This window comes from Hemiscyllium ocellatum, chromosome 20 (assembly GCF_020745735.1).
Source record: "Hemiscyllium ocellatum isolate sHemOce1 chromosome 20, sHemOce1.pat.X.cur, whole genome shotgun sequence".
In the NCBI taxonomy this organism is placed as follows: Eukaryota; Metazoa; Chordata; class Chondrichthyes; order Orectolobiformes; family Hemiscylliidae; genus Hemiscyllium; species Hemiscyllium ocellatum.
This window is the reverse complement of record NC_083420.1, coordinates 13,319,728-13,334,520: the sequence shown is the minus strand read 5'-3', so window position 1 is coordinate 13,334,520 and position 14,793 is coordinate 13,319,728. Positions and strand designations below refer to the sequence as shown.

The 14,793-nt window shown below is 39.2% G+C and overlaps 1 protein-coding gene across 1 annotated transcript; it reads right to left on the bottom strand.

Moving 5' to 3' along the window:
- Window positions 1-20: 20 nt before the first annotated feature.
- Window positions 21-14,554, bottom strand: nubp2 (nucleotide binding protein 2 (MinD homolog, E. coli)). The gene is made up of 7 exons (XM_060840152.1): window positions 14,491-14,554; window positions 12,276-12,388; window positions 8,686-8,884; window positions 6,808-6,962; window positions 2,816-2,926; window positions 2,215-2,284; window positions 21-839 (listed from the first exon to the last, which is right to left on the bottom strand). Exons 1-7 carry the CDS (start codon window positions 14,531-14,533, stop codon window positions 685-687), a joined length of 846 nt encoding a protein of 281 aa, XP_060696135.1. The 5' UTR covers window positions 14,534-14,554; the 3' UTR covers window positions 21-684.
- Between the last annotated feature and the right edge of the window lie 239 nt (window positions 14,555-14,793).

Sequence of the window (14,793 nt, the reverse complement as noted above, 5' to 3'; positions counted from 1 at the left end):
AGAAGCAAACCACTTGAGCGTTTGATTATAGTAATGAGTTTCTTTAATAATTTTAAAAGTTTTACTTTTATTTTAAGTTTACAGATGACAATACTCACCAAAAGTGAACATCTTAGCTGCAGTTGACATCTTTAATAAACAGAGTTACCCAGGGCAATCAAACAGACTCTGAACTATTTCTACATTTGTTTTTGCTAAATTAAATTATTTCCAATCTTTGATTGATTCCTAACATGGAGGCTTTTTTTCTCCCTAATTTTCCAAAGTTTTGTTTCATTCTATATTGCACAAATTCGGTTAGCCTTGTGGCTGGAGTACTTTCTGCAAAGTGTTCCCACCTCAAAGCGTTGTAAATAATAAGAGTGGATGACCTCCTAAATCCACCACTCTTAATGCAGCATCACATTAATATCTAGAACAGAATGTCTGGCATTGTAAATACAGTTAATTTCAAACACATGTTGAAAGTATTCTGGCACTTTCATAAAAGTAACTGGGTACAAATAATTGATTTATAATTCCACATTTCCATAGATACAACAAAAGGCATTAATGTTCAAGTGTTTCCATTTCTGGAAAAAAAATTGATTATTTTATTCTTACATTCCAAGAGTAAGAGTTCTTTATGCTTCTATTCTGCAATTTACCACCTCAGCAGTTTGATATGAATATACAAAAATGACCTCATGTATGAAGTGCTGAAGATTCATTATTGTTGCTTAAAATTTTTTCCACTATGTTAGTAATAGCATCAAAGGCTGCACTCTTTGGAAAAGCCTGGATGAAATTTCGACCTTCCTCCAGACTGTGAGACAATTGAGGATCCAGAGGAACACACCCTGTAAGAGATGTAAAAAAGAATTGTACTTCAAAAACTAAAAATAAAAATCATCACCAACAAATCAATTAATTCAATGGCTTATGACTGTGAAAATAAATCCAAACTAGGGTAAGCCGCAACAAACATCTACAGTAAATGAAGAGGAAACCTCCTACAACCTTGAAATGACAAGGTGAAATTAAAAAGTTGAGTTCATGCATTGGCTAACATTCTTCAGTTAAAAACATTCAGACATTTTCAACTTCGATTTACCATAATTTCAAGGCTGTTAAAGCTATAACATTTACAGTCACTCATTAAGAGAAAGCTTTTTAAAAGAAAAGAAATGCATACAAGTATAAAAAATACACATATTGTATTCAGTTTATACAATCAATATAATTCATGTATGGATCAGACATCACAGTTTTTCTTTTTATTTCGTCTGACCATCACGTCACTAAGGTGGGAATGTCAAAATAAAACTATTGAAAGGTATACATAAGGGAGTTCTTCTATTTTAAAAAAAAAGATGTAGTTCTTCAATGCTGCTATAGCAATATTTTTTGTTTAATAAAAATACCATGTGCAATGATTTTTCATGAAGCCGCTTCAGAATAATAATGTTCTTTCTTTTCATGCATCCAAGTGCTTCGACCCCATATGTTAATCTTGCTTACATGCCTGGTCCATTAGACAATGTGCCAATGCTGAACAAGTGGCCACATGCTAGCACATTTAGGACCAATGTCAAAATGGTCTGCACATCAGAAAAAAGGTTCTAGTAGTATACCACCTTGAAATCATTTAAGCGATAGGTGAATGCAGTAATTCACATGGGACACAGGAAATTGTATGTTTCTTTTAGATGGTTCAAACAGGATCCTTCATTTGTAACCATTTTCTTAATGATTCAAATTTCATATGCATTCATTAAGAAGCAACCTCCACAGACGCACCAATCCTAAACATTCTGCAGAAGTATGAGGTGCCTTAGAATGATGCAATGCTAAATACATACGACTCAAATTATAACTTTATTTTGTTCAAAGCTCTTCCACAAAATGAACCCAACACATGACATACAGAGGGACCTTGAATATCTGGCATACAATTAACCGAATTTCCGGATCATCCGAACAAGATCACATGGTCCCGATACTTGGTTAACGATGTTACCTTGCATTCGATTAACTGAACTGAACACATCCAGCCCGGGTCCTTCAGATAATCGAGGTTCCTCTGTATACTAATCATAAAGTGTACCTTTACAGATTGTGCTTTATAAAGAAATCCTTTTGTTGCATTAGCACTGCCATGATGCTTGGCCAAGATCAAGTGAACTCCAAAACTTGCAATAGAATTAGAACTTTAGTTTAATTTAGGATGCTCACCTAAAAATGGAACACGAGACTGCTCAGCAAGTGCCTTGCCTCCTCCACTGGAAAATATATTAGTGCATTCCTGAAAAGGAATAATTCAACAACATCAAAACCTAAAGCACCATCATTGTCTTCCTATAAATGTCACATTGTTTGAATAATTGTAAATATGTTTGATTAAATTTAATTTGATGGGTCTCAAGATACAGTCATGTTTTTATAACTTCACATTAATTATTTGATCAGGTCTTGCTTCAAAGGGAAATCTTACAGTTGGATTGTGTTTGGTTTAGGTCATTAGTGATGTTTATAAGAAAAACATACTACTTTCTCTCATTTGAATATCTCAAAGATCAGAGCTTTTTGGTCTTTAATATTAAGAAATACGCAAAGCTAGAAGTACATTTCACCTCCAGTCAAGATTTTTAAAAACCCATTTTTTTGAATCTGTAACATTTAAAAATCAAAATTTTCAAAAGTTTAACACATTGTAAACATTAGTAGGTACGAGCAATAGACCCATATTTTAAAAACTGACACAAGTTTCTTCACATGATCAAACAGGTCTCATAAACCCAGAGATAACAAGCTTCAAATAGCTTACAATACTCACTGAGCAATTGGGGCAAACAAAGCCACTCATGTTTTCAATTATTCCCACCACTGGCAATCCAGTTTTTTTGCAAAATGTCAATTCTCTTCTTACATCTCCAATGGACACTGCCTGTTAATAAAGCAAAATATTTTGAAATGATACTCAAAAGGAGTAGGAATGATAATAGGTGTTTCAAAATTAAACTTGTCAACTTTCATGGTTAAGTATCACGTATGAATAATGATCACTTGGACAAGGCAATGTAGATGAATCACTGCTCACAGAATTATAATTCAGGAGCTCTCAGGAGTGATGGAAAAAAATCTTTTTCTCAAGCACAGAAGTTGAGATTGAAAAAAACACTATACACTACACACATCAGTCAATGCTAAACTGGAGTTAATAAATCTCCTAAGATTGTCAGAGAACAGAAAAACTAAAGGTAAGTCAGCAGTTTGGCATAGTTGAGGTTCAGTGAATGAACAAACGACTGAATGGGGTTGTAGCATAATTCAACTGAGGGAGAAGGTAGGAGAGAAGTCTGAAAGATAAAATATATGTTTAAAGGAGAGAGGAAATCACAGAGTAACACTGACCTGACCAAGTTTGAGGAGACCTCAAGAAACAAGGAAAATTGCAACAGAATTATTGGGAAATGAAAAATTAAATTTATCAGATGAAGAACTACCCAAACTAGAGGATAAGGAAACAAATATACTTATCTATATAAAGCAGTTAGCATCTCCAATATTGGACTAATAGAAGTTACAAGTGGAAATAAAGTTGACTTGGGATATCCAAACCACAGGCTAATTTGGTTAAGTTCTAAGTTTTTAAAAAGCAGACCAATAGCCATTATTGCACAATGCTGCAGTGCAACATCGAAAGGAAGGACTACACCAGGTAGAATAACACTTAGAAGAGTTTTAAAAAAGACTATAGAACAAAGAATAGGACAGCAGAGGAACAGGACCTTTGGCCCACCATGCCTGTGCCGACCATGATACCATTGTAAACCAACTCCAAATAAACAAATTGCCTGCATGTTCATGAGTCTGACTAAATTACTTTTAAGTGGTGCCATCATATCTACTTCTGCCATGTCCACTAGCCGTCTGTTTCAGGCACCTACCACACTCTGCATTAAAATATTTGCCTCACACATCTCCTTTAACAGGTCACTCCTCAGCCTTCAACACTCCAGCAAAAAAAAAATTCCAGTCTGTCCAATCTCTCCTTATAGCTAACACACTCAAATCAAGGCAACATCCTGGCAAACCTCTTTTACACTCTCTCCAAAGCCTCCATGTCCTAACTACAGGGCAGCACAGTGGCTCAGTGGTTAGCACTGCTGCCTCACAACGCCACGGACCCAGGTTCAATTCCAGCCTCGGACAACCATCTGTGTGGCGTTTACACATTCTCCTTGTGTCTGTGTGGGTTTCCTCCCACAGTCCAAGGATGTGCAAGTTAGATCAATTGGCCATGCGAAATTGCCCATAGCATTCAGGGATGTGTAAGTTAGGTGCATTAGTCAGTGGTAGGGGAATGAGTCTGGGTGAGTAACTCAGAGGGTCGGTGTGGACTTGTTGGGCCAATGGCCTCTTTCTATATGAAAAGGATTCTAGAGTGCTGTGACCAGACCTGCACACAATATTCTAAACGTGGGCAGATCAAAGTTTTATACAGCTACAACATAACTTGCCAACTTCAATACTCAATGTCCTTACAGATAAAGGCAAGTATGCCGTACCCCTTCTATACCATCTTATCCATTTGTGCTGGCACTTTCAGGAAGCTTTGAACCCAAGATCCCTCTGAATATCAATGTTCATTAGGGTCCTACCATTTACTTCATACTTTCCTTTTGCATTTGACCTATGAAAATGTCTGTCCTCACTGGTCCAGATTAAACTCCATCTGCCATTTCTTCACCCAGTTTTCCATACGATCTATAAGCTGCTCATCCTTTGACAACTTACTTCACTATCCACAACTCCACCTATTTTTATGTAATCTGCAAACTTACTCCCTAACTCTCCATCCAAATCAATCATATTTATTACAAGCAATATTGGCCTGCACTGTTCCTTATGGAACACCACGTCACAGACTTCCAGTCAGAAAAACAGCCCTCCACAACTACAACAACAGAACAGTTAAGAGTGAGAAAAACCAACGCTTAATTCAGCCAACTAGTATGGTATTTATAATGTCAAACAAAATTGTAATTAATTCAGAAAATGCAAGTTAATGGCAATGCTATGGAAAATTTAAAAGAATGAATAGTCATCTAAGTAGTCTTTGCAATACCAATTCCTGATACTAGAGGGCAATGCCAATCCCTATATGGGGACCAAACAGAAAAAACTGGAAATTCTATAGATGCTGCCTGACCCAAGTGAGAGAGACACTGATAATGACATTATTGATATTCAACTTAAAACAGATTATTTTTCCCTTAGCAGATGCTACCTGGCATTCTTATACTTCAAATTTCCAGTAACTAACATTTTTATTTGATACTTGAGACTTTTTACCATTCACCCACACAAACTCTAGCAATAACTTATTAAGCGGAAAATGTTTATGACAAAATCGAACATTTCTTCCTGATTTATCATACATGAAATGCCTTTTACTTAACGTCACTATGTTGTATACTTTTCAGATTCCATGGACAAAATGGAAGATAACCCCCAGGAAGAGAGAGAATTCTATCCAAATAATAAATGTAAACCAAGGAACTGCTTAATTAGCATAAATTTCCACCTTCAAATTAGCCTAACTTATAATATATTACTGTATGCCTTTATACAGAGAAACCTTGATTATTTGAACAAGATAGGCAGGCAGTATTTCGTTCAGATAATTGATTCAAAACCTCTCCCCTGGGGCTCAGAGTTTTCTGAAGTTTCCTTTTTCCTCGCTCTGCCTGCCTTGCTCCCTCTCTTTGTCTCAGGGTTTGTTTCTGAACCCACATGCACTTGTCTGTAAGGGACCTGCAGCATTGTTGAAGCCTCCCTTCCCCTCCAACCCTAACCCCAACCAGCTCAAGGGGATTGATGCAGCGAGCACTTGCTAAGTCCACTCCCTATTCAGGAGACTAGGCAGCAGCAGCCCCCCCCCACCCCCACCCCCTGTATAGGACAATGTTGGAGAGATTATCTGGGGAAGGGGGCTCAGGGTAGAACAGCGCAGAACTCCAGCGCAAGTGTGAGGGGAGAAGGGGGCAGGCGGTCAGTCATTTGGATATGTTGCTTGGGCTCCCGTCAGTGTCCAGGACTGTTCTCAGCAGAACTTCAGTAAGCCAGGTTCATTTTTAATCATTTAAAAACAAAAGACACGATCAGTGTTGAAACACCTCTTTGATGTTATGTTTCTATCTTGGATGTCGAGATCTTCTTCGGATAATCTGAAATTTGGATAATTGATATTCAGATAATTGAGGTTCCTTGATATTGGCAAAACAAAATGTGGACCAAGACCATCAAGGGTTTTGGTGCATCCAACAAGTGCTGGTGGTATGAAGCATAAATTTGCAGACATTTCAGCCTATGGGTGGGGGGGGCACAGATGGGCACATGCAAGAATGATGCAATTTGATTCATCAACCACATTATGGTCTGCAAAGGTCTGTCATGCCCCGGCATGCACCGTTTAAATGTCAAAAAAACAAAATCAACTGTAGAGGGTGGGGCTGCGACAGAGGAAATAGAATCACAGGAAATAAAAGGACCAATAGGTTTCCTACTTTTGGTCAAACATCTAGCCACGTATGCATGGATCCCGTCCTCCATAAAAAAAAGAGGAGAACTTGAAATAATTTGGGATACAAACTGTGCATTTTGCCTGGATGAAAGTCAGTATAATGCAACTTAAAACATCCAAATACCTAACAACAGAAACAAATAATGTGTACTTAACTGACTGTATCAGCATTTATCGGTCTGGCATAAACAAAAGAAAGCTGAAAAGACCTTAGAAGTTGAATCTCTCAGTAAACGCACCTGTGGCGTTGTAACCAACAGAGCTCCATCGGGTTTATGCTGACGAAGGCACTCCACCACGGAGATGTGTTCATCAGAGGTCCCAGGCGGAGTGTCGACAATGAGATAGTCAAGCTCTCCCCAGGCCACATCGGAAATAAACTGCTTGATTAGAGCTAAGTGAGGAAAGGGAAAAAAAGGGTTTTTTTTAAATATAAAGCAAACTTGAGAACATTTAGCTATTTCATATGTTCAGAGATAATTAAAGTCTGACAGTTGAACTTGGCTGCCAAGTTAATAAAAAGGTAGTTTGAACATTGTATTCAGAGTCAAAATCTCAAGCTTACAAGTCATTCAATTCCAGTTAGACTAAATCTATGATATTTCACTATGAAAATACATCTTCACCTTCTGGGCTTTTCATAGGACTCAAACTGAAATCGGTACGTTAAATTATTTAAATACAATTCTGACTCTAAAACAAAATAATTCATGCCAGTAAAGATTAAGCTTCCTGTTAATTGAAGAATGAAAATTCTAACTTTGAGTCACAATTTTATTTTTTTTAACCTCCCAATCCACGGCAAACAAGCATTTGTGACTAAGTGCAACCTCCAGGTGAAATACAGTACAGTACATGGCTGGGTGTTTCTGTTGGCCACTGCACATGATTACATAGTCTCAAGTAAGGTGTGAAGTGTTCCAGACATCACGTGTACAAGATAGCCTTGAATGGACACTTCATCTTTGTCAGTAATCGCTAGTGTTGTGCAGACAAAATCCACTTCCTATTTTAGTTGCAATTTCTAGATGTTAGATTTCTGTGCAATCATCTTTGAACTTTTACATCTATATTTACGTAAAAGACTGCCAATGTATCCTTGCATTGAACTTGAAATACCCTCTCATAACAGTGGAAGATGTTGAAAAGAAAGGAGGAACTCTCAAAGTTTCTTACAATAACCAGAGACTTAAAGTGCCCATTTTCATCCATTATGTCATTTCTGTGGGTATTATACTGATCTCCCACTTGAAATGTGTCAGGAAGATGGATAACATGCCTGTGAAATTTCACTGTCTGGATCAATTAATTCCCAGTATTGCTAAAGAGCAGTTGCAGGAAATGTTGTAGGAACAGTACACCAAGTAGCTCAAAATTTCGTACTGTTGCTAGGTTGCAGATGTGTTACATTGAGCCTTTATCTTTAAATATTAAACCTAATTTCAGTCTGCACAAGTCACAAAATCATTTGTTATTCAAAGTTTGCATATTCGTAAATATTTGTAAAATTTCATTAGCACTTCAAAAACAAAGTGTCTATTAACCAGATATTGGTCCACTACTTTTCATCATTTATATAAATAATTTGAATGCGAGCATAAGAGGTACAGTTAGTAAGTTTGCAGATGACACCAAAATTGGAGGTGTAGTGGACAGTGAAGAAGGTTACCTCAGATTACAACGGGATCTTAATCAGATGGGCAAATGGTTTGATAGAGTTTAATTTAGATAAACAGGAGGTTCTGGATTTTGGGAAAGCAAATCTTAGCAAGAGTTATACACTTAATGGTAAGGTCCTAGAGAGTGTTTCAGAACAAAGAGACCTTGGAGTGCAGGTTCATAGCTCCTTGAAAGTGGAGTCACAGGTAGATAGGATAGTGAAGGCAGCATTTGGTGTGCTGAGATGTGATCAGCTCGAGGGGCTGAATTGGTTACACCTCCTCCATATTCTTAAGTTCTAAAATTTCTTTCTCTACCGTAACCCGAGCAATGCTTGGAAAGGCATTAACATGCTAAAGGAATGTTCTAAGAATAACAGATTACTTGTAATTAATTACTGATAAGCCACAACACGTGCTTTATTTTTTGTTGTTTGAGTTAAAGACATAGGACCTCACCGGTTTTCTTTGGCCCCCTCCATATCACAGCATCATCTGGAGTCTCCAATAGAAAGCCTATTGACATTATGCACATTGTTTTATCTTTGTCTACATAAACTGGTACCCAACCCGCATCGCATTGATGTACAGCACTATTCAGAACGTTCAGCATCCGAGGGATGCTTGGACCACACAGATCAATGTCGAGAATTCCAACCTAAAATAAAACAATTCAACAATAAATTAAACAAACAACTGGGAAAAAACTGACATCAGATATTAACTAGAATGACAACAACTAGGACTAGAGGACTGAAGAACCCTATTAGATGCAAAGAGAACATAGAAGAGGTGGTGGCGTTTGAAGGAGACTTTCAAAACTACGTAAGGATTTTAGAAACTATGCAAAGAAAAACTTAACAATTCAAATCACACTCCAAAATTGACAAAAATAGAAGGACACTAGAACTTCTAATGTTTTCACAGAGCCAGAACATGGCATGCTTTACCCACAAGTGGTTTCTACAATAAAAATTAATTGAAAAGTGGCATGAATAAACATTTGGAAAGAACACAAGAAATGAACATTTGAAGTCTGTTCCTGTCAAACAGCCTTTCTTTTCAAATAAAAGTACTTTAAAGCATTTAATATTTTCTTAGTTATGTCCTTTGTTAAATTTGTTTTGAATTTCTTCAAAATGAAAACAATCAAAATTTTAGACAGATTTTGCAAAAAAGCTAAAAACGGTCCATGACAGCGATCGGGAAGTATTCATTGTTGGCATTGTATCAGGTTGCACGATGGAATGCTAGAACAAAGGGTTGCCTTAAATGATGTAATTTTCAAGTGAACCTTTCAAGTAAATTTTTCACAAAGTTTTGATTATGACCTTCTTGATTCAGGAGCAGTTACATATAATGTTTTAGGAAGCAGTGTAGAATTCAAAAGTATGGATTATTGGAACAACGTTGAGGAGAAAGAATGTATTAAAAATTGAGCCGCTGGGAATTATATGCATCAACTACAGACGAATTGCTTGCAGTATCATAACTTTGGATTGAATGTCTTAAGACATCCAAAACTTAAGTATGACAAAAAGATAGAGAATTTTCAGGCAAAACTTGGTCCATCTAGGTTGGTTTACAGAAGATTTTATATTCAGTCATGTGTCAATGAGCGAGCAGGCACTTATGAGATGTACAGCATGGAAACAGACCCTTCGGTCTAACCTGTCCATGTTGAACAGATATCCAAATCCAATCTAGTCCCACCTGCCAGCATCCGGCCCATATCCCTCCAAAGCCTTCCAATTCATATACCCATCCAAATGCTTTTTAAATGTTGCAATTGTGCTAACCTCCACCACTTCCTCTGGCAGCTCATTCCATACACATACAACCCTCTGCGTGAAACAGTTGCCCCTTAGGTCTCTTTTATATCTTTCCCCTCTCACCCTAAACCTATGCCCTCTAGTTCTGCACTCTCCGATCCAAGGGAAAAAAAACTTTGTCTATTTATCCTATCCATGCCTCTCATGATTTTGCAAACCTCTATAAGGTCACCCCTCAGCCTCCGACACCCCAGGGAAAACAGCCCCAGCCTGTTCAGCCTCTCCAGCCTCTCCCTATAGCTCAAATCCTCCAACCTGGCAACATTCTTGTAAACCTTTCCTGAACCCTTTCAAGTTTTACAATATCTTTCCAAACGGAAGACCACCATAATTGCACGCAATATTCCAACAGTGGCCTAACCAATGTCCTGTACAGCTGCAACATGACCTTCCAACTCTTGTACTCAATACTCTGACCAAAGGAAAGCATACCAAACGCCTTCTTCACTATCCTATCTACCTGCGACTCCACCTTCAAGGAGCTATGAACCTGCACTCCAAGGTCTCTTTGTTCAGCAACACTCCCTAGGACCTTACCAATAAATGTATAAGCCCTGCTAAGATTTGCTTTCCCAAAATGCAGCACCTCGCATTTATCTGAATTAAACTCCATCTGCCACTTCTGAGCCCATTGGCCCATCTGATCAAGATCCCGTTGTAATCTGAGGTAACCCTCTTTGCTGTCCACTAACTTCCAATTTTGGTGTCATTTGCAAACTTACTATCCCTACCTCTAATGCTCACATCCAAATCATTTATATAAATGACGAAAAGTAGAGGACCCAGCACCGATCCTTGTGGCACTCCACTGGTCACAGGCCTCCAGTCTGAAAAACAACCCTCCATCTTCTACCTTTGAGGTAGTTCTGTAACTAATTGCCTAGTTCTCCCTGTATTATGCGAGATCTAATCTTGCTACCAGTCTCCCATGGGAAACCTTGTCGAACGCCTTACTGAAGTCCATATACATCACATCTACCCCTAAATCCTCATCAATCCTCTTTGTTACGTCTTCAAAAAAACTCAATCAAGTTTGAAAGACATGATTTCCCATGCACAAAGCCATGTTGACTATCCCTAATCAGTCCTTGCCTTTCCAAATACATGTACATCCTGTCCCTCAGGATTCCCTCCAACAATTTGCCCACCACCGACATCAGGCTCACTGGTCGATAGTTCCCTGGCTTGTCCTTACCACCCTTCTTAAACAGTGGCACCACGTTAGCCAATCTCCAGTCTTCTGACACCTCACCTGTAACTTCTGATGACACAAATACCTCAGCAAGAGGCCCAGCAATCACCTCCCTAGCTTCCCACAGAGTTCTAGGGTACACCTGGTCAGGTCCTGGAGATTTACCCAAGGTTATGCATTTCAAGACACCCAGCACTTTCTCCTCTGTAATACGGACATTTTTCCAAGATGTCACCATCTATTTACCTACATTCTATGTCTTCCATGTCCTTTTCCACAGTGAATACTGATGCAAAATACTCATCTAGTACCTCCCCAATTTCCTGCGGTTCCACACAAAAACCACCTTGCTGATCTTTGAGGAGCCCTATTCTCTCCCTAGTTACCCTTTTGACCTTCATATATTTGTAAAAACCTTTTGGATTCCCTTTAATTCTATTTGCCAAAGCTATCTCATGTCCCCTTTTTGCCCTCCTGATTTCCCTCAAGTCTACTCCTACTGCCTTTATATTCTAAGGATTCCCTCGCTCTATCCTGTCTGTACCTGACACATGCTTCCTTCTGTTTCTTAACCAAACCCTCAATTTCTTTAGTCATCCAGCATTACCCATACATAGCAGCTTTTCCTTTCACCCTAATTGAGCCAAAAGATTTTGATGTAGGAAATCAGTGCAATTGAGCACAATTTACACCCCGATTGCCAACTTCAAGACCAGAAAGCCAAGCAAAATTAGACTGAAGCTCTGGTGCAGAGTCAGACATTGCACAGGCAAGAGGAACATAAATAGCTTATATGGTCACATGTCTAGAACTCATGGTTGCTTCTTTTGTTACCATTAGCATGTTTTGCATAGAATTTCTTTTGTACTTTCATGTTGTGGCCTTAATGGATTCATCACAGAGCTAGCATTCTGCCACAGAAAAGGGAATTTTAGAAAAAAAATTAATATCCTTCACACAAACACAATTTTTTTCCTTGAATGTTAATGAAATATTCATGTTTGGTGACATTTATTTTATCTTACCCTTTTCCCAGCATTTCTCAGTGCAAGTGCTAACTCTGTTGTTATGGTACTTTTCCCCACTCCTCCTTTGCCAGAAAGAACCAGCAGGATGTGGTCAACAGCAGCGAGGTTGTCTTGGGTTAAAAAAAGTTACATCATTAAAATCACGTGCATTTCAACAACCTAAACATTGCTAAGTCAGAAGCCACACAACACCACGTTATTTGAAATTACAAACTTTCAGAATGACAAAAGCTTGTGACTTCAAATAAACCTGCTGGAGTATCACCTAGTGTTGTCAGACTTCTGACTTTGCCACCCCAATCCAATCTCAGCACTTCCACATCATGGTTAAACATAAACAAGACACAAGGTTTGCATAAAGATTTGCAGCAGGAATGGGACCAAATAAATTCCAGAAGACACAGTACAACTCAGTACTGCACAGGAGGCGCCAAAGTACTGAAAATGTCACCTAGTCAGGGGGAGAAATGTCTGCAAATCAACTTCCTACCTTGGCAAACATACCCACAAGTATAATCAAGGCACAATCTAACTTACAGGACAAATAAATGTAGGCCCATTTCAGTGCAGTCAAGTCCTTAGATATTTAATAAATGCAGTAATGCCAAGTTTCTATTGTCCTTTGAATAGGTGCTACACTCATCTAAGAGATCTTCCTCCCTCGAGAGAGAATGTACTTTTGTGTCAATATATACCAGATATTCTAAGAAAGGTTCAAATATTTGAGACACAATCACGTTCTTCACATCAAATCTGCTTTTAAATAGAGTAAAAAAGACGACAATACTGTTGTTACCGTAGGAACACTGCTCAACAATACTCACATTATAGTAACCTTTACATCATATCCAGGTGTTAATTTTTTCTATCTTATCACATTATCTCATGAAGATGGTAGCCCGTCACAGAATCTGGCAAAGCTGTGGTATCTTGGTCTACTAGGAAATCTCCCAGGTTCCCTCACATATCAGGCAGCACAGTGGCTCAGTGGTTAGCACTGCTGCCTCACGGCACAAGGGACCCAGATTCAATTTCAATTCTGTATGAAGTGTGCACATTTTCTCCTTGTGTCTGCGTGGGTTTCCTCTGGGTGCTCCAGTTTCCTCCCACAATCTAAAGATGTGCACGTTAAAAGAATTGGCCATGCTAAATTGCACATAGTGTTGAGGGATGAGTATGTTAGATGCATTAGTGAAGGGTAAATATAGAGCAATAGGGTAAGGGAATGGGTTTTGGTAGGTTACTCTTCAGAGGGTTGTTGTGAACTTGTCAGGCCAAAGGGCTTGTTTCCACACTGTAGGGATTCTATGAATCTATGAAATTGTGTTATTTGTGATTGAGTAGTATCATGGCCAAGTTTGATGTTCATGATAAGGTACCCTGTTCTTAGATAGCAGAAGCTGGAATTGTGAGTGACTTCGAGGGGCCCAAGAACCAGCTCTAGTACACCATCCCATGTACAGACTAACAAATGAATGAGCAACTTTTCTGCACTTAGACAAGATTTGGAGATGCCAGTGTTGGACTGGGGTGCACAAAGTTAAAAATCACACAACACCAGGTTATAGTCCAACAGGTTTAATTGGAAGCACACTACCTTTGGGAGCGACACTCCATCAGGTGATAGGCCTGATGAAGGAGCGTCACTCCAAAGCTAGTGTGCTTCCAATTAAACCTGTTGGACCATAACCTGGTGTTGTGAGATTTTTAATTTTGCACTTAGACAAAATATTCACACCTTAAACAATCTGGACTGCCAATTTGCTCGATCCTAAACTTCGGATGGAGTCAACTGACAAACGTGTACATTGAACAGCAGCTGGATTGGAGCTCAATTCGCAGTATCCTACCTCTCTAGTGAGTTACCTTATTACGTAAGGCATTGATCTTTTAAAACTGAAAATGTGTTGCTGGAAAAGCGCAGCAGGTCAGGCAGCCTCCAAGGAACAGGAGATTCGACGTTTCAGGCATAAGCCCTTGGATGCTGCCTGACCTGCTGCACTTTTCCAGCAACACATTTTCAGCTCTGATCTCCAGCAACTGCAGTCCTCACTTTCTCCTCATTGATCTTTTAAAAACCTGATGAGGGAGGAGAGAAAACAGATGGAGGACGTAAGAGGAAAAGAGAGCGAGGAGAGGAATGCGATGGGGAGGACACGTTAAAGGACAGAGGTCTCCTTTCCACTCGTCTCCAACTCCAAACCACACTTACCTCCCGCAGCCGCCATCTTGTCTGAGTTCCCAGCAACCGTCATGCCGTCACGTGACTCGCCACCGCCCTTTTTCCCCCCACAACCGGGACCCAGGGAAGCGCATGCGCACCACTGACAGGACCTTTGGCTCTCCTGACCCTCTCAGCTCAGCGAGTGGGCGGGGCAATACCGGAATCTGATGGACGTGTGTCTTAACCATTCAACGGGCAGATACCTACGACGTTTCATCGGATGGACGTATCGGAGACGGGTGGCAGGCATACAAGTTTGGTTGCGAAGCCCCGTCTCTATATATATAGGGG

Bases quoted from the DNA above. Each gene is read 5' to 3' on its own strand.
- nubp2 (XM_060840152.1), bottom strand. From the start codon at position 14,533: ATGACGGTTGCTGGGAACTCAGACAAGATGGCGGCTGCGGGAG. The intron at 8,885-12,275 runs GTAAGATAAAAT...GTTTTATTTTAG, and splicing joins TGAGAAATGCTGGGAAAAGG to GTTGGAATTCTCGACATTGA. The intron at 6,963-8,685 runs GTGAGGTCCTAT...TTCCTCACTTAG, and splicing joins GAGGGGGCCAAAGAAAACCG to CTCTAATCAAGCAGTTTATT.